The sequence below is a fragment of the Sus scrofa genome, chromosome 1 (assembly GCF_054392235.1).
Source record: "Sus scrofa isolate SSC_HxYL_T2T_F1_AM1 chromosome 1, Sscrofa_HxYL_maternal_Yorkshire_Landrace_v2.0, whole genome shotgun sequence".
Classification (NCBI taxonomy): Eukaryota; Metazoa; Chordata; class Mammalia; order Artiodactyla; family Suidae; genus Sus; species Sus scrofa.
This window is the reverse complement of record NC_139383.1, coordinates 77,086,832-77,112,285: the sequence shown is the minus strand read 5'-3', so window position 1 is coordinate 77,112,285 and position 25,454 is coordinate 77,086,832. Positions and strand designations below refer to the sequence as shown.

The following is a 25,454-nucleotide window of genomic DNA, read 5'->3' as shown; positions in this document are numbered from 1 at the left end:
TATGTAGTTATTCCTGCCATCTAGTGGATGCAGAAGATACTAAGAAAAATACATTTAAACAAAAGCCAACGAAGCTCTATTTCAACAAATTATAAGTACTGCCCTCAACAATAATAATTACACGGAAGAACAAAGGGGAAAAGGAAGCAAAGTTTCTGCATGGCACAGTAGGGTAAAGATGTGGCATTGCCAAAGCTGTGGTGCAGGTGGAAACTGTAGCAAGGGTTTGAAGTTTCATACACCCTGGCCATGACAAAACAACGACAACAACAACAAAAAAAACCCTGGTAAATTCACTATCAATCTCAAAGACAATAATTATACCTTGTATACTGGATTTTTAAGGTAACTTGTGAACACACAGAAAGGAATGTAGTCATTACATAAAACATTACAAATGAGTGTAGTTCACTAAGAATCAGTCACCTGTAAAACAACCTTACAAAGTTAGCACGAGAATGAAGCAATATACAGAAAGTACCTAGTATGCTTGGCATTGAGGCTGATGATGATAATGAAATGAAAGGAGCTGAGGAAGTCATTGAGGGCTTTCTAGGAGAGAAACTTAGGCTGATATTTGCAACAATGGAAGAAATCAGAAACAAGAATGATTTAGTAAAGACAATAGGAATGTGCTTAACATTTTCAATAAATCACTTTTTTAATGGAAAAGAGAAGAAAGAAACTGGAGATCAAGAAAGTAATTTACATGGAGTTATAGTGTACAATGCCTTGTACAACAAACTAAGAACTAAGGGGTTTTTGGAGTTGGAAGTGGATAATGTATAATAATTTTAAAAATTTAACTTTTCAATTTTCTAAATTTAATTTAATAATGCTCATGATCAGGAGATGGCTACCAGCATTTAATAAAGTGTAAAATGTACACAAACAGGAGTTCCCGTCGTGGCGCAGTGATTAGCGAATCCGACTAGGAACCATGAGGTTGCGGGTTCGGTCCCTGCCCTTGCTCAGTGGGTTAAGGATCCGGCGTTGCCTTGAGCTGTGGTGTAGGTTGCAGACGCGGCTCGGATCCTGCGTTGCTGTGGCTCTGGCTTAGGCTGGGGGCTACAGCTCCGATTCGACCCCTAGCCTGGGAACCTCCATGTGCCTCGGGAGCGGCCCAAAGAAATAGCAAAAAAAGACAAAAAAAAAAAAAAAAATGTACACAAACAGGCTGGTACCAAGTTAGCATACCATCAAAAAGTTAATTATACCATATATAGGGTATAACATCCCTTTAACCCTCCTCTGCTGCTAGTGGGGAATAAAGAAAATAAAGGAAAAAAGCGATCAAAAAGAAAATCTGTATATCTAGAGTGAAATGGCAAACTATTACCACCATTAACAACTCTTAGAAGGCCTACTTGAGCTTTCCTGTGGATAAGTATTAAAATACTTACTGGGGGAGGGAGTGGGATGGACTGGGAATCTGGGATTAATAGATACAAACTATTGCCTTTGGAGTGGATAAGCAATGAGATCCTGTTGGGTAGCACTGGGAACTTTATCTAGTCACTTACGATGGAGCATGATAATGCGAGAAAAAAGAATGTATACATGTATGTGTGACTAGGTCGCTTTGCTGTACCGTAGAAGACGGACAGAACACTGTAAACCAGCTACAATGGAAAAAAATAAAAATCATAAAAATAAAAAAAAAATTTTAATTAAAAAAAAAACCACTTACCAATAAGAAGACTTTTCAGCCTTCTGTAGTCTTCTGTTACATCAAAATCATCACCTGCGAATATTAACATGGGCTTTGTTCCCTCGGGACATTTACTATTCTGGGAAATTAAAAAAAAGTAATTATATAATTATCAAGTCTAAACTATTTATATGTTGATTTTAAAGTAGTCAACACTTAAGTTTTCCTGCAGTGCAGCAGGATAAGGATCCAGCATTGTCAATGCCTGGGTCACAGCTTTGGTGAGGGTTTGCTCCCTGGCCCAGAAACTTCCACATGCCCTGGGCATGGTCCCCCCCCAAAAAAAAAGAAAGAAAAAAAAAGTGGTCAATACTTATACTTAGTGATTCATTTTCATATTTTCTTACCTGTCCTAAAACTATGTCTACAAATACTGATTCTAGACTTAAAACCAGGGTGAGGATTTTTTTCATTTACAGTTTTTTTTTTTTTTTCTTTTTATGGCCATACCCATTGCATATGGAAATTTGTGGGTTAAGGGTCAAATCAGAGTTGCAGCTGCAAGCCTACACCATAGCCCTGGCAAAACTGGATCCAAGCCACATTTGCAACAATCCTTAACCCACCGAGCAAGACCAAGAATTGAACCTGCATCCTCACAGAGACAACATCAGGTTGAGTCAAAACACAACTCCTAATTTACAGATTTTTACATTAAAAAATAATTTTTTGTTTCACTCCCTCAAAGTGCCAATAAGTGATCAAAGAATGATGTAAGGTACTTTTAAAAATCATTTTCTATGCAAATAAAATAAAAGCTAATTAAGTTTGCTGCAAAACAGGAGTTCCTATCATGGTGCAGGGGAAACAAATCTGACTAGGAACCATGAGGTTGCGGGTTCAATCCCTGGCCTTGCTCAGTGGGTTAAGGATCTGGCGTTGCCAGGGGCTGTGGTGTAGGTCACAGACGCAGCTTGGATCTGGTGTTGCTGTGGCTGTGGTGTAGACCGGTGGCAACAGCTCCGATTAGATCCCTAGCCTGGAAACCTCCATATGCCGCAGGTGCAGCCCTAAGAAGACAAAAAGACAAAAAAATAAAAGTTTGCCGCAAAATAAACATAGCCACTTAATAGCCAACACCCCAGAGTCAAAGTGAATTTAATTTGTAACAATGTGCCCTTCCTACTGTGTCACATAAATAGTATTTTTACTTTTATTTTTTAAATTTTTTTTTCTTTTTTTTTTTAGGGCCACACTGCATCATAGGCAAGTTCCCAGGCCAGGCATAGAATCAGAGCTGCAGCTGCTGGCCTACACCACAGACCCAGCAGCACCAGATCCGAGCTGCATCTGTGACCTACAACGCGGCTCACAGCAACCCCAGATCCTTAATCCACTGATCGAGGCCAGGTGTCAAACCCACATCCTCATGGACAGTTGGGTTCGTTATCCCTGAGCCACAACGGCAACTCCATAAATAGTATTTTTAAATGAAAGCTAAACTAGGGTTCTCCTGTGGCAAAGCGGGTTAAAAATCTGGTGTTGTCATTGAAGCAGCTTGGGGTAGCTGCTGTGGCACAGATTCAACCCCTGTCCCAGGAACTTCCAGATTCTGTGGGTGCAGCCAAGAAATAACAAACAAATAAATAAAAGCTAAACTAAATTACCAACTAAGCATTCATATGGGAAGCAATATAATGTTATACAACCTATAGCAAGTATGGACAACCCTTACCCAGCAGGACTGAAGCTCTTACTATAAAAAGTATTGTGTCTAGTTCTGGATTTTCAACACCAAGAAGAATGAGAAAGTTTGTTTTACCAAAGTGAAAGAAGAAAAAATCAAACAGAAAAAATCCTTTAAGTGAAGGATTAATTTATGGAGGAAGAAGAATGACTATTGGTTTGAGCTTCCCACTGATTCTAATACCTCTGCTCTGACAAGCAATCAAGTAGTATCCAAATCTGGGGCAGAGAGTGGGGTAGAAAGGACAATACACACCTTCTGCCCTTGGACCAGAGGTCATCTGCTGCTTCCCTGTTCACCAAGACCACTGGGTGTCACTCTCTATTTCCATACATGAAAGCTAAACTGCCTATGCTTAGGAGATGGGCCCAAGATCTGTCTCTCTGTCTAAGGACCTGAATAGACCTTCTAGATGCAATGACCTCTGTGTTCCATCTGTGCCCACCTGACCCTCCTACTGGTCCAGGAGGGCTAGTCAGGTATACAGTAAGTAAGAAAAAGTGAGGCCACATCAACTGTAACCTTGGCTTTCCAACCATCCTAACCACAAAGCATAGTAATAAAAAATAGTTCAAGGAGTTCTCACTATGGTGCAGTGAGTTAGGATCTGTTGCCACGCCTGCGGCCTAGATCGCCTTCCAGCTCAGATTCAATCCCTTCAATCCCTGGCCTGGGAACTTCCATATGCCATAGGTGCAAACTAAAAAAAAAGTTTAAGACCGAATATAAACATCATAAAAATATAACAAATACATAACTAAACAAGTTATTATAAGAGATAGTACCTACCACAGAGATCTCTAATATTTTTTCACCATGTGAAAACCCTGAACCACAAGAAACTACAGTGGATGAGCTTCATTCTAATAGTCTGAAAAGCACTACAAATTCAAAATACTATATACTGTGATAAGAGTACACTAAAAATACTATAATTGTGTGAATTAACTTTTTTTTTAAGTATGTACTTTTTATTTTTTTTTATTTCTTTTTGTCTTTTTGCCATTTCTTGGGCCGCTCCCATGGCATATGGAGGTTCCCAGGCTAGGGGTCAAAGCAGAGCTGTAGCCGCTGGCCTACACCACAGCCACAGCAATGCGGGATCCGAGCCGCGTCTGCAACCTACATCACAGCTCACAGCAACGCCAGATCCTTAACCTACTTAGCAAGGCAGGGATCAAACCTGTAACCCTATGGTTCCTAGTCAGATTCGTTAACCACTGAGCCACGACGGGAACTCCTGAATTAACCTTTTGAATTAAGTTTTTTTAAACAAAGAAAAGAGGAGGTAACTCAATGTATTCCATCTTTCCTAAAATAAAATCAACTAACCTTAAATATTAAATAGATATAACAACATCAAGTGAGATATTGTATGAGAAAATGCTTATCAGTGGAGATAATACATTGAAAGATGTTTTGGAAAGAGTATCAACTGTGATGCTTTATTATGGATGCCACCATTTTATTACAGTCTCTCTTTGGGACTGTGTACAAATCCCAAGAGATGAGCAGTACCACTGCTGCTAGCCTGGCGACCAGTGGGTGTGAGCACTCGCTGGTGCCTGCATGCCAACCCTCTGCTCTTTCTACTTCCCTTCCAACAAGATGAAATACTCCATCCCTGTGTAGCTTCTAAACTAGACCACACGGGATTCCCGTTATGGCACAGTGGAAAGGAATCTGACTAGTATCCATGAGGATGCGGGTTCCATGCTTGGCCTCGCCAGGAGGCTGGAGATCCAGTGTTGCTATGAGCTGCAGTGTGGGTTGTAGACGAGGCTCAGATCTGGCATGGCTGTGGCTTTGGTGTAGGTTGGTAGCTGTAGCTGAGTTATCACAGCACCTATTTTATGGAACCTCAGAGTGCTCATTTTTATGATCAGTATCTTACCTTAATATCTTTTAGAGAGACAAACTTCTCAACACCTAATTCAATCATATCCAGCACATGGTAGTCATACATACGACCTAGAAGAAAATAACATTTTCTTTTAACCATTTATTTGTTTTCCCAAATAGCCACTTTATATTCATTCACTTATCTGCATGTTCACAATGGCCCAATATCTGCCTTTTTTCTTTCTCCTTATTCCTCCCAAACACATCCCTTCTTTCCTAAATTTTCAATTCTACCTAAATTGTTGCAACCTTAGCTCTGGAAAGGATCTCAGAGATCATTTAGTCAAACTCCCTTATTTTATTTATTTATTTGTTTTTGGTTGTGCCCTCTGAACAGGAGAATTCCTAAGCCAGGGATCAAACCTGTGCCACAGCAGTAACCAGAGCCACAGCAGTGACAATCCCAGATCCTTAACCCTCTGAGCCACCAGGGAACTCCCAAACTGCCTTATTTTGTAGAGGAGTAAATAAAGGCCCACAGAGGGTAGAGGGCTTGCCTAAACCAGTGAGGGTGCCAGCCCAAGTCTCATACACAATACAGGGCAAGAGTCCATTCCAAATGTACTCATTACACAGGTATTTAATAGAAGTGGGTTAATTTATGTGGGTCAGTACGCTACCTTTCTTCCTAATATGATATAGGATATGTATGTTTTATATTCAAACAATTTCTACAACTTAAGGCAGGGTGATATTTACATGCCCATTTTTACCTGCAGAATGGTAGATTAAAAAATTTTTATTCAGGGAGTTCCCGTCGTGGCGCAGTGGTTAATGAATCTGACTAGGAACCATGAGGTTGCGGGTTCGGTCCCTGCCCTTGCTCAGTGGGTTAACGATCCGGCGTTGCCGTGAGCTGTGGTGTAGGTTGCAGACGCGGCTCGGATCCCACGTTGCTGTGGCTCTGGCGTAGGCCAGTGGCTACAGCTCCGATTCGACCCCTAGCCTGGGAACCTCCATATGCCGCGGGAGCGGCCCAAGAAATAGCAACAACAACAACAACAACAAAAAGACAAAAAAAAAAAAAAAAAAAAATTTTATTCAAACTCAGAAGGAAAATAAAAAACTAGTGCTTACTAGTTACTCCAGAATCCTCCATATTATCAATTAATCTGGCTACAGAACTCACTCTATAAATAAAGGTATTAAAAAGTTAATGATATTTACCTATTACTAGGTTATTTGGCCGCTTCTTATTATGGGATCCAAACATGAATAAAGAACAATCTGACTTCTTTGAAAAAAATTCCTGTAAAAGAAATCCCATCAATCAATGCATAAATAATTAGCCTAAAGACTCCACACAAAAAGCAAGGTAGCAGGATATAAGAGTAACATATAGAAGTCAGTTGTATTTCTTTATGGTAATAATGAGATATCAGAAAAAGAGAGTTAAAATTTTCCCCTTAAAATCACATTAAAAAAAAAAAATACTGGAGTTCCCGTCAAGGTGCAGTGGTTAATGAATCTGACTAGGAACAATGAGGTTGTGGGTTCGATTCCTGCCCTTGCTCAATGTGTTAACGATCCGGTGTTGCTGTGAGCTGTGGTGTAGGTTGCAGACACGGCTTGGATCCTGCGTTGCTGTGGCTCTGGCGTAGGCCGGCAGCTACAGCTCCGATTCAACCCCTAGCCTGGGAACCTCCATATGCCACGGGAGCGGCCCAAGAAATGGCAAAAAGACAAAAAAAAAAAAATACTTAGGGGAAGCTCCCGTCGTGGCTCAGTGGTTAACGAATCTTGACTAGGAACCATGAGGTTGCGGGTTCGATCCCTGGCCTTGCTCAGGGGGTTGGGGATCCGGAGTTGCCATGAGCTGTGGTGTAGGCCACAGACTCGGCTCAAATCCTGAGTTGCTGAGGCTTTGGCATAGGCCAGTGGCTACAGCTCCAATTAGACCCGTAGCCTGGGAACCTCCATATGCCACAGGTGTGGCCCTAGAAGAGACCAAAAAAAAAAAAAAAAAAAAAAAAATACTTAGGAATAAACCTGACCAACAAGGTGAAAGACTTATATGCTGAGAACTCTAAAACGTTGATAAAGAAAAGAGATGACAGAGTTCCCATTGTGGCTCAGTGGTTAATGAATCCGACTAGGAACCATGAGGTTATGGGTTCGATCCTTGGCCTTGCTCAGTGGGTTAAGGATCTGGCGTTGCCATTAGCTGTGAAACGCAAAAAGACAAAAAAGAGAAACAAAAACAAAACAAAAAACCAAGTGGTGATTGAGAGAAATGAAAAGATATCCCATGCTCTTGGATTGGAAAAATTAATACTGTTAAAAATGGCCACACTTTCCAAAGCATTCTACAGATTTAATGTAATCCCTATCAAATTACTCATAACATTTTTCACAGAACTAAAACAAATAATCCTAAAATTTATGAAACCATAAAAGACCCAGAATTGCCAAAGCGACCCTGAGGAAAAAGAACAAAGCTGGAGGCAAAACCTTCACAGACTTCAGACAATACTACAAAGTTACAATAACCAAAACAGCCTGGGGGAGTTCACATTGCTGGTCAGTGGTAATAAATCTGACTAGTATCCATGAGGACGTGGGTTCAATTCCTGGACTGGCTCAGAGGGTTAAGGATTCGGCATTGCCATGAGTTGTGGTGTAGGTCGCAGGTGCAGCTCAGATCCTGTTTGCTATGGCTGTGGTGTAAGCTGGCAGCTACAGCTACAATTTGACCTCAGCCTAGGAACTTCCACATGCTGTGGGTGCAGCCCTAAAAAGACCAAAAAAAAAAAAAAAAAAAAAACCCAACAAAACAAAACAAAAACCCAGCATGTTACTAGCACAAAAACAGACACATAGATCAACAAAACACAATAGAGGAGTTCCCGTCGTGGCGCAGTGGTTAACGAATCCGACTAGGAATCATGAGGTTGCGGGTTCGATCCCTGCCCTTCCTCAGTGGGTTAACGATCTGGCGTTGCTGTGAGCTGTGGTGTAGATTGCAGACTCGACTCGGATCCCGTGTTGCTGTGGCTCTGGCGTAGGCCAGTGGCTACAGCTCCGATTGGACCCCTAGCCTGGGAACCTCCATACGCCACGGGAGAGGCCCAAGAAATAGCAAAAAGACAAAAAAAAAAAAAAAAAACCACAATAGAAAACTCAGAAATAAACCCAAACACCTATGGTCAATTAATCTTTGACAAAGAAGGCAAGAATATACAATGAAGAAAATACAGTCTCTGCACTCCTTTTCATTACAAACTTCATCAACTCCATCTCAGCTGTGACTGGTTCCATACTGCATGCTAAGCCCGCACTGACTGACAGACTTACAATGTTCCTACGAGGAAGAGCTACCTCCTCCACTTGACTCTCAAAAGTGGTGACTTCCATTATAGATTCGGGAGGAGTGGAAATAGTTATGGGGTTCCAATCCCAGACAGCTCCTTTTATACTGATGCCTACACTTTACAGCCCACATACTTGGATTCACTTAATTGAGATTCTCAATCAAAGCACAAAAAGTAGATTGAATCCATTCTAGGAAAAGCTTCCTAAGGTTAATGACAATAATTTAAGGAACACTTGAAGCAACCATAATCCTCAATTTTTCTTGACTGCAAGACCTCCTGAGGTGTGGGCCCCTAGTTTGGTTATCATTTATTCCAGGGTTTAAGCAGAAGAAAACAGGGGAAAACAACTACCTACTTGCTTCTCCACTGCCTGCGTAGAGGTTACTAAGCCAAAAAGTCCAAGAATTCTGGTTCTGCCATTTACTATGGAATCTGCTCCACCTTTTCGAGAATTAGTTTTATCATGCATAAGTCAAAAGACAATTAACATCTCCTTCAAAAATCTGCAACGGCCTTGTGAGACATCATTTGTGAAAATAACTTATACTGTGTCTGGCACAAAGTAGGTGTTCAAAAAAAAAAAAATGTCTTTTCTGGAGTTCCTGTCGTGGTGCAGTGGTTAACGAATCCGACTAGGAACCATGAGGGTTCGGGTTCGATCCCTGCCCTTGCTCAGTGGGTTAACGATCTGGCGTTGCCATGAACTGTGGTGTAGGTGGCAGACGTGGCTCGGATCCCTCGTTGCTGTGGCTCTGGCGTGGGCTGGTGGCTACAGCTCCAATTAGATCCCTAGCCTGGGAACCTCCATTTGCCGTGGGAGCGGCCTAAGAAATGGCAAAAAGACCAAAAAAAAAAAAAAAAAGTCTTTTCTATGTCCAAATTGATAAAAATCCTTCCTTTAAAGACATTTTTTTACAGTCACATGTTAGCACCCCAAAGCTTTCCATGAACTACTTTTCACATGTATTTAGTACTCATTTCTGTCATCCTTTTCTGTCAAGTCCACTTTTGTTAAAATTCTAGAGCAAGGGTAGTCAAATTAACTGCAAACAGGCAGATAATATTTTTGGCTTTTTATATGCTTAAAAAAACAAAACAAAACAAAAACCCTGAAACATGTAAAAACCATTCTTAGCTCAGGTGCATCACAAAAACAGGGATTTAACCCATCGGAGATAATATCTGCTTATGCTTGTTCTAAAGCACAGTTATAAGATGGTAGTAAAAGCAATGTGCTTTTGGCAGATGGATAGTCAGGAGGAGGAATTCAACCTAATTTCCAACATCGCCCCTGTTTCCACAGCCATTTTAAGCTCTAGTGGTCTGAGATTTACAACAGCCAACGAAATACCTCCCCTCCCTGGAACTGGGAAATCAGAGAGGAAATACCATATCGACACTAGACGGGAAAAAAAAAAAAGTACCAAATGTTGCTACAGATTCTACAATATAACACTGCCACAAAGTGGTCACTCAACTAAATGCATCATAGTACCACAAAACAAAACCAGGCCCTGATCAAGTCTTGTATGGGAGAGACAGAATTCTTTGTTAGCGCCTATTATTTTCACTTTCATGACCAATTTAACAAATGACTGAAAACCCAAGAACGCACTAAAAGTAATTTTATTAAAAAACTGAATGTTTATCTTGACAATACTTTTTTTAAAATCTTTTCTTTTAAATTCACTAACTAGGAGTTCCTGTTGTAGCACAGCAGAAACGAATCCAGCTTGTATCCCTGAGGATACAGGTTTGATCCCTGGCCTCACTCAGTGGGTTAAGGATCCAGTGTGACCTGCAGTGAGGTCTCAGACACGGCTCTGATCGGGCATGGCTGTGGCATAGGCTGGCAGCTACAGTTCCAATTTGATTCCTAGCCTGGGAATCTCCATATGCCCTGAGTGTGGCCCTAAAAAGAAGAAGAAAAAAAAAAAAAGCAATAGAGTTCCTGTCAGGAGAACATAATTACATTCGGATTTTTAATTTTATTTTATTTTTGGTCTTTTTCTCGGTCTTTTTGCCTTTTTCTAGGGCCACTCCCACGGCATATGGAGGTTCCCAGGCTAGGGGTCGAATCAGAGCTGTAGCCGCCAGCCTACGCCAGAGCCACAGCAACGCAGGATCCGAGCCACATCTGCGTCTGCAACCTACGCCACAGCTCACGGCAACGCCAGATCCTTAACCCACTCAGCAAGGCCAGGGACTGAACCCGAAACCTCATGTTCCTAGTTGGATTCATTAACCACTGCGCCACAATGGGAACTCCGTTCTTTGGTCTTTTTAGGGACGTACCCACGGCATATGGAGGTTCCCAGGCCAGGGGTCCAATCAGAGGTGTAGCTGTCGGCCTACACCACAGCAACACCAGATCCAAGCCGCGTCTGCAACCTACACCACAGCTGACGGCAGTGGGTCCTTAACCCACTGAGCGAGGCCAGGGGGATCAAACCCGCAACCTCATGGTTCCTAGTCAGATTCGTTTCCGCTGCGCCACCACGAGAACTCCATACTCTGATTTTTTAAAAGTTAATTTAGGAGTTCCCATTATGGCTCAGCAGTAATGAATCCGACAAGTAACCATGAGGATTCGGGATTGATCCCTGGTCTCACTCAGTGGGTTAAGGATCCAGCATTGTGGCTCTGGCGTAGGCCGGTGGCTACAGCTGCGATTCAACCCCTAGCCTGGGGACCTCCATATGCCGCGGGAGCGGCCCAAGAAATAGCAACAACAACAACAACAAGAAGACAAAAGACAAAAAAAAAAAAAAAAGGATCCAGCATTGCCACAAGCTGCAGCATGGGTCGCAAATGCAGCTCAGATACCAAGCTGCTATGGCTGTGACACAGCAGCTCTGACTTGACCCCTAGTCTGGGAGACTTCATAGGCCTCAGGGGCAGTCCTAATAAATAAATGAAAGTCAATTGAATAGTTTAACCCACATACTCCCTTAAGATTTTCTTCAGTAAGAAACCAGTGACACATTAATTTAAAAAAAAAAAAACAACTAATAACATCACATACTCTAAGTCCATAAGTCCATTCATCATTCACCATTTACTATATACTACCTTTTATCCTCTGATTTCATTCCCTAGCCTTTTTCATTTAGTTTTGATTACCAATACAGGAATTTGATTCACTCTAGTAAAGCAACTGACAATTGTTAGTAATAATGCAGGTAATGTTCCTTGTTCTAAAAATACTTGAAAAAAATAAAAGTGAAAAATTTTTTTTCTTTTTACAGCTGCACCTGGAGCATATGGACATTCCTAGGATAGGGGTCCAATGAGAGCTACAGCTGCAGGTCTATACCATCTGCCAGAGAACCATCAGATCTGAGCCGAATCCGCAACCTACACCACAGGTTGCTGGCAACACTGGATCCTTAACTCACTGAGCAAGGCCAGGGATTGAACCCAGACATTATGTTGGGTTCTTAACCCGTTAAGCCACAACAGGAACTCCAAAAGTCAAATTTTTTAAAAAATCAAACTTGCTTTATAAAAATAGATCCATAACAAGATTTCTTTTGACAATCCATTACTTATACACATAAAATGTAATTTAATTTTTTTTTCTTTTTTTGGTTGCACCCTCAGCATGAAGACGTTCCCAGGCCAGAGATCAAACCCAAGCTACAGCAGCAACCAGAGCCACTGCAATGACAATGCCAGATCCTTAACCCGATGAGCCAGAGAACTGCATAATGTAAGTTTTAAAAATTCTATCAATATACTTGCAAGCAATGAATAAACACTATTCATAGTGAAATGTAAGATCTATAGTCATTTTTTTTTTTTTGTCCTTTTGCCATTTCTTGGGCCACTCCTGCGGCACATGGAGGCTCCCAGACCAGGGGTCCAGTCGGAGCTGCAGCCACCAGCCCATGCCAGAGCCACAGCAACGCGGGATCCGAGCCGCATCTGCAACCCACACCACAGCTCACGGCAACGCCAGATCCTTTAACCCACTGAGCAAGGCCAGGGACCAAACCCGCAACCTCATGGTTCCTAGTCGGATTCACTAACCACTGCGCCACAATGGGAACTCCTATAGTCATTTTTTTGAAAGCATGGAAGTTTTATTTCCTCTGAATTTTATTATATTGAAATCCCCTCACACAGGCTAATCTGTAATTCAAAAATCATAAATTAGGAGTACTATTAAATTAATTAGTTTGAATAATCACTTATATGCCCTCTTCAATCAGAAAGATTCTTGAGTTCCCACTGTGGCTCAGTGGTTAAGAAATCCGACTAGAAACCATGAGGTTGTAGGTTTGATCCCTGGCCTCACTCAGTGGGTTAAGGATCTGGTGTTGCCGTGACCTATGGTGTAGCTTGCAGACGTGGCTCGGATCTGGCGTTGCTATGGCTCTGGTGTAGGCTGGAGGCAACAGCCCCAATTTGACCCCTAGCCTGGGAACCTCCATATGCCTTGAGAGCGGCCCAAGAAATGGCAAAAAGACAAAAAAAAAAAAAAAAAAAAAAAAAAAAGATTCTTGTACTTACCAATGATGTCTGGTCCTCAAACGGTCTTGTAATATTTTTCCTAATATTAAAAGAGACATTAATTTTAATAAATAATATGCCAATTACCATAAAGTAACATGTTAAAGCTAATTTTACATTCAGATAATCAAAAAAAAGCTGGAAGAATATCTATGTATTTATTCAAATATTTAGTGCTTAGTGTATGCATGACACTGTTCAAGGGGCTAGGACACTACAATAATATGTGAAACAAGACCTTTGCTTTCAAGGAGCTTACATTCTAGCAGGAAAACAAACAATTTCAAAATTTAAGAACTGCTGTGACAAAAATAAAATAGGGTATTGTGTTAGAGTAAGGAGTGGAAAATCATTATTTGATCTTAGACTTGATAAATGAAGAGTTAGCCAGGGGAAAGTTTTGAGGTTAAGAGTATTCTAAGAAGAGGGAACAGAATAAGCCAAGATTCTGAGACGGAAACAAGCTTAGACTATTCAAGAAACAGAAAGATGACAAATGTCAATGGAGCTTAGGAAGCAAAGGGTTAATATGGTGGGGTATGAGGTCAAAGATGTAGACCTGGGAGTTCTCTTGTGACGCAGTGGACTGAGGATCTGGCACTGTCACTACAGCAGCTCAGGTCACTGCTGTGGTGTGGGTTCGATCCCTGGCCCAGGAACTTCCACATGCTGTGAGCATGACCAAAAAAAACCCAAAAAGATGTAGACAAGGCCCAGATTACATAGGGCTTCAAGGTAAGGAATGTAGTTATTAAAACAGTAACGGAAGCACTGGGGGCTTTTAGACAAGGGTGACATGACTGGATTCAGATGTTCTTTTTACAGGACTTCTCTGTCTGTTATGTGAAAATGGAATGTAGCACACCAAGAGTAAAGGGGTTAGGTTAGTGAGGAGCTATCACAGTAACCCAGGAAAGAAAGAAAAAAAGGTGGGTTGGACCAGGAATGGCAATGGTCAAGTTGGAGAAACAGTGGGTAGAGAAATGCAGAATACTATCTTACAAACAAAAGGGAGAGAAACAGGATCTTAAATATTTTTTGGCCACATCTATGGCATTCATACGTTCCCAGGCCAGGGACTGAACCCCCGCCAAAGCAGCCACATGAGCCACATTAGTGACAACTGCTGGATTCTTAATCGTTGTGCCACCAGGCATAAGACAATTCTGGTAAGAAAAATAAAAAACTGGAGTTCCCGTCGTGGCGCAGTGGTTAACGAATCTGACTAGGAACCATGAGGTTGCGGGTTCGGTCTCTGGCCCTGTTCAGTGGGTTAACGATCCGGCGTGGCCGTGAGCTGTGGTGTAGGTTGCAGACGCGGCTCAGAACCCGTGTTGCGTGGCTCTGGCGTAGGCCAGTGGCTACAGATCCAATTCGACCCCTAGCCTGGGAACCTCCATATGCCGCGGGAGCGGCCCAAAGAAATAGCAAAAAAAAAAAAAAGACAAAATAAATAAATAAATAAGTAAAAATAAAAAACTAATGATGGTGTTCTGGTGAGAGAATTTATATTTTCACTATTTTTGGATTTTTTTTGTCATATATATAAAATATCTATAAATTCATAAAAATCATGAATTGTTTTAAAGAGAAATCAGGGAATTCCCTAGTGGCTCAACAGCTGAAGGATCTGGCATTGTCACAGCTGCAGTAAGGGTTCAATCCCTGGCCCGTGAACTTCCACACGCTGCAGGTGAGGCCAAAGAGAATATATAAATAAATAAATTCCTATTTAAGGAACAGTTAATTTTAATATAACCATTTAATAGGCATTATACTGGTACTAAAAACAATATTTAAAAGACCACCTTTCAATAGGAAAATGCCTCTAGTACAATGAAAAAAGCACAAAAGAATTGTCAGGATAATGGAACTGTTTCTGTACCATGACTTCAGTGGCAGACACAACTCAATGCATTTGTCAAAACCCATAAAAGTGCACAACACAAACAGTAAATTTTCCTTATGTAAGCAACAACCAGAATGTGGTATAAAACACAAAACAAAATACAAACTGTAATAAATGACTTTAACTATAATATAAATGAATTTACACAATCACTTGAAGGGGCAAAAAACCCTAATCTGGAAGTTCCCTTACGGCACAGCAGTTTAAGGATCTGGCATTGCTGCAGCTGTGGCACAGGCTGCAACTGCAGCATGGGTTCAGTCCCTGGCCTAGGAACTTCCACATGCTGTAAGAGTGGCAAAAACAAAAGAATACCTAATCTGATTTACAATGGAAAACAGTACTTTTACCAGATGTTGCGAGGTTAAAGATAAAAAAAAATGTATACAAATTCCAAGCTCTAGGTATAACTGCTTCTTGTAGGGTTAGAAATTCTCAAACTATACTAGAATTATAGTAAATATAACGAAAGCCAGGTTTCTTACTGTCAGCGGAAAGAAGTTCCAAAGAAGAAAAGAAGAAAGGCTGGAATGAAGTCTGTAGTACTGAATTGGATTCAGAAGCATTAGTATGAATGTGTAATTTTTTAGGAAGTATCATTATCAACTCAGTTTTTGGGTTTTTTTTTTACTCATGTTTTATTTAGTATCCATGTTACTACATATCTATACCAAATAATTATATAAAAGCATTACAAAAACAGCAAAGAGTCATTTCCAAATGAATTAAAGATCAATATAAATCTTCAGTAACTTTCAAAATTGAACAGAGAAACAGAACTCAAACCTAATTCCATTTTTCTGGCTGCCTATTTTAAGATCACTGCAATATCTCTGGCAGACAGGTAAATATTCAGCCACAGCCTTCTCATAAAGCAATACCATCTACCCTTTATCAGTTTTTTTAAATACAGAGATAAACATGAATACATATGTGCATGCATTGGTTAATATACATAATATGTATTTTCTTTTTCTTTGCTTTTTAGGACCCCAGGTGTACCATATAGAAGTTCCAAGGCTAGGGGTCTAATCGGAGCTGTAGCTGCCAACCTACGTCACAGCTATAACAATGCAGGGTCCTTAACCCACTGAGAGAGGCCAGGGATTGAACCTGCGTCCTCATGGATACTAGTCAGGTTCATGACCACTGGGCCATGATGGGAACTCTCATAATATGTATTTTTAACTTGTGTCTGCTGAGGAGAAATTTTCTTTTTTTTGCTACTCCAGTAGCAATGGAGCATACTCAGTTCTGGTTCTTAAGTATCAGTCTCCCAGAGCTGCAGCAATGAACAAGAGATGAGCCTGGAGCATCTTGTGGTGCCAGAAAAGAGGTGGCTCAAACAAAGGAGGCATGTCGAAAAGGCGGCACATAAGCCAGCCTAAAAGAGATCCCAATGGCCAAACACAGAACAATTTATGCAACAAAATAAATAATGACAGCACTGGATTATAACCCAAAAGAACATAGTTAATATCTGTAAGTCCACACTGACATAAATAATTAAACAAAAAGAAGGAACAAATTTTCCTTATAGAATTTCAATTAATATAGAGGTGGGGGGGAGTTCTCTTGTGGCACGATGGGAACAAATCCTGGGGAATCTGACCAGGAACCATGAGGTTGCGGGTTCGATCCCTGGCCTCGCTCAGTGGGTTAAGGATTCGATGACACCGTGAGTTGTGGTGTAGGTTGCAGATGTGGCTCGGATCCCCTGCTGCTGTGGCTGTGGCGTAGGCAAGCAGCTACAGTTCCGATTAGACCCCTAGCCTGGGAACTTCCATAGGGATATTTTACAAAATTACTGACGAGTACTCAAGGTCATCAAAAAGCAAGGAAAGACTGAGGAATTTTCGCAAATTGGAGGAGACTAAGGAGACTTGACAACTAAATGTAATGTGGGATCCTGGAAGAAAAGAGGGTATTAATGGAAAAACTAGCACAAACCAAATCAAGACTATAATTTAATTAACATTATTATACCAATGTTCATTTCTTACTTTGGATAATAGTACTATGGTTATGAAGTTATAACATTAAAGAAATGCTGGGAGAAGGGTATATGGAAACACTACTATTTTTGCAACTTTTCTGTAAGTCTATAAATATTTCAAAATAATACATACATGCTATGATTATGACTATGTAAAGATATTCAATACAAAATGATAATAGAAATGGGAAAGTTATTTTAAAATACTGACAGTTATGTATGCAAGGAAATGTATTTTTTTTAAAAACAAAATATTTTTCTAAATCTCCCACAAAGTGGTTTTTGGTTACTTTTATAATGACTTTTTTTTTTTTTTTTTGGTATTTCTAGGGCCAAACCTGTGGCATATGGAGGTTCCCAGGCTAGGGGTCTAAATGGAGCTACAGCTGCCAGCCTACACCACAGCCACAGCAATATGAGCCGAATCTGCGACCTACACCACTGCTCATGGCGACACTGGATCCTTAACCCACTGAGCAAGGCCAGGGATTGAACCCGCAACCTCATGGTTCCTAGTCAGATTCCTTTCCACTCTGCCATGACAGGAATTCTGGTTAATTTTATAATGGAGCAATATAATTTAGTAAGCAAAGTAAAAGAAATCATCACTTACTTTTTATAGAGGACGCCGTATGGTTTCTTCAGTGCATACTGTAAAACATAATTTATAGCTTTCAAAACAAAACTTATTCAGAAAAGCTGAGGTAAAAAAAAGCCCTCTAATGATCATTACACAAGATTACCCTGGTCCCCAAACCCTATAAGATGTCCTCTGCATGGCTTTTTCGGTTTTTTTTTCCGCTCTTTAGAACCACACCTGCACATATGGAGGTTCCCTGGCTAGGGGTCCAATCAGAGCTACAACTGCCAGCCGAAGCCACAGCCACAGCCACGCGAGATCTGAGCCGCATCTGTGACCTACACCGCAGCTCACGGCAACACCAATCCTTAATCCACTGAGGCTAGGGATCAAACCTGAGACCTCATGGTTCCTAGTCAGATTTGTTTCAGCTGCACCACCACGAGAACTCCTGCATGGCTTTCTTTTGATCACTTGTAACACCTTGCAACATAAGCTTAATATCCTAACTTAGACTGGACTTTCCTAATTAACAGTTTCTATGCCCTTTCAATATTCTAATTTAAATGAGCCCCTTCATTTCCTTAAATTCTACCTATTCCATTCTTTCCAGGCAAACTATTTGAGAGTAGAAAGAGCAGAAGAAAACAGAAAAAACAAATCCTATCAGGAAAGGCTGACAGGACTGAAATAATGTTGTGTGGAGGAGGAGAAGAGAACTGAGAAACAATCATGATGATGGCAATCAGAATTCAAGCCAGGAGTTACCGTCGTGGCGCAGTGGTTAATGAAACCGACTAGGAACCATGAGGTTGCGGGTTCGATCCCTGCCCTTGCTCAGTGGGTTAAGGATCCGGCGTTGCCGCGTTGCCGTGAGCTGTGGTGTAGGTTGCAGACATGACTCGGATCCCACGTTGCTGTGGCTCTGGCATAGGCTGGCAGCTACAGCTCCGACTGGACCCCTGGCCTGGGAATCTCCATATGCCGCGGGAGCGGCCCAAGAAATGACAAAAAAAAAAAAAAAAAAAAAAAAAAGAATTCAAGCCAGAGTTTAAACTCAGCCCTAAAAAAAATTCCTGTTAGAAGTTCCTTTACGGCGCAGTGGGTTAAGGATCTGGCAGTGCGCAGCTGTGGCGTGGATTCAATCCCTGGACTGGACATTTCCACATGCTGCAGGCGTAGCCGGGGGGAAAAAAAAATTCCTGCTATTCAACCCTCTTTTCATTTTTTTCTAACTTCTTTTCACCCAGCCACTAATCATCACTTATTACTTGATGGTCAGCATTGACCATAGGGCATAGCAAAGATCCAAGGATTAACCTGCATTACAAAAAGAAGTCAAGGAGTAAAACAATGAAAAATAGGTGAAATGATCACTCATCAACTACCAGAGCTGTGAACAAAGGAAATTCACCAGTTAAAACAACCCCCCCCACACTTTCTAGGGCCATACCTGCGGCATATGGAAATTCCCAGGCTAGGGGTCAGTTCCCAGGCTAGGGGTCCAATTGGAGCTACAGCTGCTGGCCTACACCCACAGTCACAGCAACGCAGAATCTGAGTCATGTCTGCAACCACAGCTCACGGGCAAGGCCAGATCCTTAACCCACTGATCGAGGCCAGGTCAGGGATCAAACCCAAGACTTCATGGTTCCTAGTCAGATTTGCTTCCACTGTGCCAAGACAGGAACTCCAAAAATCTTTTTTTCTTTTCAGGTCTGCGCCCACAGCATATGGAAGTTCCCAGGCTAGGGGTCCAATCAGAGCTATAGCTGCTGACCTACATCACAGCCATAGCAACATGGGATCCGAGCCACATTTACAATCTACACCACAGCTCATGGCAACGCCAGATCCCCAACCCACTGAGTGAGGCCAGGGATCGAACCCGCATCCTCATGGTTCCTTGTCATAGCTGTTTCCATGAGCCACAATGGGAAATCCCCAGTAAAATCTTTTCAAGTACTAAAACTTTGAGGATTCTGGACCACTTATTTCCCTGCCTCAGTATAACGAATATTACCCCTTTTCCTGACAACTCCAGAGTCATCAATATGAATGTTAACAATTACATTAATCTGGAATACTGTGCTGCTCTCAGAGGTTACTTAAATATGCAAGGCCAAGGGGGAGAGGGAGGGAGTGGGTGGTTGGGGAGCTCGGCGTTAACAGATACAAACTATAGCCTTTGGAATGGATTAGCAAGGAGATCCTGCTGTGTAGCACTGGGACCTGTCTAGTCACTTATGATGGAGTATGATAATGTGAGAAAATAGAATGTGTACATGTATGTGTAACTGGGTCACCATGCTGTACAGTAGGAAAAAAAAAACCTGTATTGGGGAAATAACTATTAAAAAAATAGTAATAATTACAACAAAAAAATATGCAAGGCCATTGTACTGACAGGAACCTGGAAGGACAGGGTCATTATCCCATTACGTAATGACATTTGGAAAAAACAAAAAGGATGAGCATATATCAAATATCCAGGTATATGAACTGACTAGCATGTTTAACAAGTACAGAACGTTTAATCAAGTTTAAAACTCTATTCAGTTATTTACTTAATTTATCTGCTGTACTCAAGGCCTAAATATGCAACTACCTAACCAGATTTCTCCACATACTACGCCTTTCATTCAGTGATTAAACATTTATTGAGCACCCACTACATGCCAAACACTAGGTAAGATACAAGGCTACAGAAGTAGGAAAAAACCAAAGAGGTAGAAAAAACCAGAGCTTTTATCTTTATCACTAAAATTAAATGTCCTAAAATGAACACACCGCTTTTCCCTCCAAACCGGCTTCTCATGACACATTTTCTAACTGGCATTACTGCTCATCAGACATCCAAGCCAGAAACCTGCTAGGTCATATTTCTCATACACCCTTCATCTCTCATTTTCACTGCCACCAGACCCAGATGCTCTTTACCTGCTGCCAGCAACAGCTGAGTTGCCTACATTTGCTCTCAGTTTTTTCTAGTCCAACCAATTGGAAGGACTGACTCCCTCTCTCACTTCGGACCTTTCAATGGTTCCTTAGAGCTTTCAGATCACAGATGAAGCTCTGGGTTAACATCTGATCCCTGCCCCTTCCAGCTTCTTCTGGCTGACTCTCCTTTAGCCATGCCCAATACTTGTGTTTCCCAAATGCCCCACGCTCCTTCACACTTCCTTCTGCACATGGTTTGTCCTTAACTCGGAAGCCAGTCTTTTTCTCTTCCTCCCTCCTTCCTCTTCCAGCTCCTCCTTCAAAACAAAGTTTAAGTGTCATCTCTAGGAAGGCCATCCAGTATATGGCAACCCCCATGGGATTTCCCAACCTACCCTGTGTGTATCTCCAACACAGCACTTCATTCACAATGCTGGAATCCTTAATTGTCTGTCTGCCTCACTAAGCCCGATGAAGGGAGAGATTTGTGGCATGTGGAAGTTTCCAGGCTAGGGGTCCAATCGGAGCTGTAGCCGCCGGTCTATACCACAGCCATAGCAATGCCAGATCTGAGCTACGTCTGCGACCTACACCACAGCCCATGGCAACGCCAGATCCTTAACCCACTGAGCAAGGCCAGGGGTTGAACCTGCATCCTCATGGATGCTAGTCGGGTTCGTTAAGCGCTGTGCCATGACAGGAATTCCATTTTTTAGATGGTAATATACAATTATCTCATTTTACAAATTAGGTATTTTCCTTAAATGTGAGTAAATCAAATTCTAGTAATTGAAATCAGCTGAAATTTACTAAGGGAACTGGCTGCTGTAAGGAAAACCAGTAGTGAGTGCCTTGGCAAGGCAAATAACCTCCAACTTTAGCTTTTCTCTAGCTAGCAGTTCTTAAGGCAAGCCAAATTTATCTTATGTATTTCTCAGGCAGCCCAACTAGTACGCTAAAAATTTCCTAAAATAATTTCAACACCATTTAAAGAATAAGTATACATACATACCACATCTCTAAGAACTTGTGTCACTGTTGAATTTGCATTTCCTCCTTTTATCAGCATAGCATTTTTAATATTTTCACTGAGTTTTGGTTCTCTCTTCTCCAGGAATCTCTTGGCTCTTTTTGTTTTGGGCTTTCTGTAAAGAAAATCACAATTCATGACAACTTAAAACACTTCCCTCATATTACAAAATGTTGACTTATGTGCAAATCCTAAAAAAAAAAAAAAAAAAATCAGCAAAGAACGTGAGTTCCTGTTGTGGCTCAAAGGTAACAAACCCAACTACTATCCATGAGGATTTGGGTTTGATCCCTGCCCTCACTCAGTGGGTTAGGGACCCCATGTTGCTGTGGCTGTGGTATAGGCCAGCAGCAACAGCTCCAACTGAACCCCTAGCCTGGGAACCTCCATATGCTGCTTGTGGGGCCCTAAAACACACACACACACAAATCAACAAAGATATTACATAACATGTATCAGTTAGGATTCCACCACTCAACAAAATCTCACTTTTTAAGGAGACATTAGTGAAAGATACTCAGATATTAACTGTTATATAGGTGTCAATTTTATTATCTTTTGGTCTTTTAAAAAAGAACAACAACAACAAAAAAAAGACTTCCTTTTTTTTTTTTTTTTTGTCTTCTTGCTATTTCTTGGGCCGCTCCCGCGGCATATGGAGGTTCCCAGGCTAGGGGTTGAATCGGAGCTGTAGCCACCGGCCTACGCCAGAGCAACAGCAACGCAGGATCCGAGCCGATCCGAGCCGCGTCTGCAACCTACACCACAGCTCACGGCAACGCGGCAACGCCGGATCCTTAACCCACTGAGCAAGGGCAGGGACCGAACCCGCAACCTCATGGTTCCTAGTCGGATTCATTAACCACTGCGCCACGACAGGAACTCCCTCTAAACCTTTTAAAAAAAATTTTTTTTTAAAAGGGGAGTCCACATGGTGGCACAGAGGTAACAAATCCAACTAGTACCCATAAGGACATGGGTTCGATCCCTGCCCTCACTCAGTGGGTTAAGGATCTGGCTGTGAGCCATGGATGTGGGTCGAAGACTCACCTCAGACACCACCCCCCTGCCCCCAGTTGCTGTGGCCGAGCTGTAGGCTGACAGCTACAGCTCCAATTCAACCCCTAGCCTGGTAACTTCCATATGCCTCAGGTACAGCCCTAAAAAGCAAAAAAGTAAAAAAAAAAAAAAAAAAAAAGAAAGAAAGAAAGAAAGAGGAGGAGTTCTGCTGGGGCCCAGGTTCAATCCCTGGTCTGGCAGCTGAGATCTCACATCAAGCCATTGCATGCCACAGCCAAAAAAAACTGCAAAGCAGTAATACTCACTTAAATCCTTTTTTTTGGTGGTCAGGGTGGGGTGGGTGGGGGCACAGCAGCAGTTTAATGTGGAATCTCTGTTCCCAGACCAGGGATTGAACCCTGGCCCCAGCAGCGAAAGCACTAAGGCCTAACCACTAGCGAACCCCCACTATTGCTACTTTTACTCCATTATTTTTTCTTTAATCTTAAAGCAGTCAAAACAGTACTCTACAGGAATTCCCTCTGGTGCATAGGGTTAAGGATCCGGCATTGCCACTGCACCAGCTTGGGTTGCTGCTGTGGCTCCAGGTTTGATCCCTGGCACAGGAACTTTCACATGACGCAGGCACAGCAAAACAAAACAAAACAAAAAAAACAACAACAAAAAGTACTCTTCACCCTAATACAAAGAACTGCACACCAACTGCTAATCAACCAGTAAGCAGCTACTAAACATAAGGAGGCAACTTACTGCTTATTGTTCCTCCAGGTTTAAACCACAACACCTGCCACTGTCCCACTCCAACATCACGCCTAAGCAAGTCAAACATTATTGTCCTCAAATGGGAAAAATAATGATTGACACTTTTATAGAGTCAGTCTATTTAGGCTTAATCTTTTACAGGTGAAGCAACTGAGGCTCAAGAGGTAACGTGCCCAGTCACAGAGCTTTGAAAGAAGGCCAATCTACAAAAGGAGCTACATTAAAAAAAACCCATCAAGGAGTTCCCGTTGTGGCTCAGTGGTTAACAAACCTGACTAGTAACCATGAGGTTGCTGGTTCAATCGCTGGCCTTGCTCAGTGGGTTAAGGATCTGGCGTTGCCATGGGCTGTGGTGTAGGTGGCAGACGCAGCTTGGATCCCACCTTGCTATAGCTCTAGCGTAGGCCGACAGCTACAGCTCAGATTGGACCCCTAGCCTGGGACGGCCCTAGAAAAGACAAAAAATAAATAAATAAAAAACCCATTGAGAGCAATCACTATGCAAAACATGAAGGGAACCAGCTTAAAAAAAAAAAAAAAAAAACCATTAAGGGGAAACAACTCCATTTTCTCCAAAAAAAAAATATATACACACACTTACCTTACCATGCAGAGTTTAAAAATTCTCCTCCAGATAAAATGTCAAGGACATACAGTTTCTAATCATTTACTAGTTGATAAAGATACATATTTTTCCGTCAAATCAAGAGAGATTTATGCGTCTACATGGCAATAAAAGTGCTATAAGCTCTGTATTCCATGTGATTTACTTCTCACCAGTAAGTAAGGTAAATAACACTCTGTACATTTTACTACTGTTTGTCCCCCAATGAGACAGTAATCTAGTCTTATTCATCTGTGTAGCCCTCATACCTGGAGGAATATACAGCAGATACACAAAAATCTCTGAATTAATGACCAAAAGAAAAATTTGTCCTTTTGATTACATGTTGGTCTGTTTTCGATTTTTAGGGCCGCACCTGCGGCATATGAAGTTCCCAGGCTAGGGGTCAAACTGGAGCTGCAGGTGCTAGCCCATGCCACAGCCACGCAGGATCCGAGCTGCGTCGGCGACATACCTAAGCCGCAGCTCACCTCAAGGCCGGATCCTTAACCCACTGAGCGAGGCCAGGGATGGAAACCACATTCTTATGGGTAACAGTCTGGTTGGTTACCGCTGAGCCAGGATGGGAACCCCCTGATTACATGTTAACCCAGGTTACACGCAAGAAAAGCATGGCAAGTAACAGCAGAACTATTTGAGAGATGGATTACTATTTCCTGAAGGAATTTAAAATAGACATTCAAGAATAACTAAGAACTGTACAAGTTTGGGAGAAAGAGAAAAAGCTAATGATGGAAGTTCCTTGGTGGCCTAGTGGTTAAAGACTCCGCTGTTGTCACTGCTGTAGCTCGGGTTCGATACAGGGCCCCGATGCGGGGCTAAACGGAAAAAAAAGAAAAAGCTAATGAGAATGTCTACTTGCTGAAGCAAAGGCTTTGTATACATTCTTGCAAATAATCCTCAGTTTCCTGAAGTACGACTATTATGAACACTATTTTATAGAGCAACTGAGACTTAGGGAGATTAAAAGGACCAGACACAAAGCTTTACGGTGGACACGCCTGGACTGTCGCCTAAATCTGTCAGATTCTGCGGCCTGTGTTCGGAACCCCTCCCTCTACCACTTTCCTCACACTTCTGTGGAAGCCAAGACATTTCCAATTGGCTACCACACAAGCGTCCAATGCCCCCGTACCACCTCCACCCAGCGGCTCCCACTCGTGGACTTTCCGGCTCTTCGTCTCCCTGCAGCATCCACAGAGGGAGCGCCAGGCTAATGCATAGATCCGCCCGGACCGGAACGGTTCTAAGGCAAGTGTGCGGCCAGGAAGAGCTGGAGACAGAGGCTCTACCACTCCGTTCTGCTACAGGAACCCCCTGCCCAACGTTACCCAGGGAAGGGGCCTAACGCACTTACACAACTCGATCCAAAGCGTCCATCGCTACCGCAACAAGAAACAGATGAATGCACGTGTACCGCTCACTACAATGCCGGGCTTTGGCAAGGGCGGAACTGGCGGATC

General features: G+C 42.1%; 1 protein-coding gene across 5 annotated transcripts in view; it reads right to left on the bottom strand.

Moving 5' to 3' along the window:
- RPF2 (ribosome production factor 2 homolog) overlaps nucleotides 1-25,454 on the bottom strand; it is a 43,216-nt gene extending 17,762 nt beyond the window's left edge. The window contains exons 1-8 of one of the 5 annotated variants that reach the window (XM_021091229.2): nucleotides 25,349-25,454; nucleotides 23,638-23,814; nucleotides 21,567-21,699; nucleotides 17,648-17,685; nucleotides 13,130-13,169; nucleotides 6,468-6,549; nucleotides 5,293-5,369; nucleotides 1,691-1,790 (exon numbers count right to left, since the gene is read on the bottom strand). In XM_021091229.2, the coding sequence (XP_020946888.1) occupies nucleotides 1,691-1,790; nucleotides 5,293-5,369; nucleotides 6,468-6,549; nucleotides 13,130-13,169; nucleotides 17,648-17,685; nucleotides 21,567-21,623 (394 nt within the window). In that variant the 5' untranslated portion in view covers nucleotides 21,624-21,699; nucleotides 23,638-23,814; nucleotides 25,349-25,454. Of the gene's footprint in view, nucleotides 1-1,690; nucleotides 2,699-4,076; nucleotides 5,370-6,467; nucleotides 6,550-13,129; nucleotides 13,170-17,647; nucleotides 17,686-21,566; nucleotides 21,700-23,637; nucleotides 23,815-25,348 lie in introns of those variants that run through there. The other 4 variants (XM_084963214.1, XM_021091220.2, XM_021091234.2 and 1 more) reach the window with 4 other exon arrangements.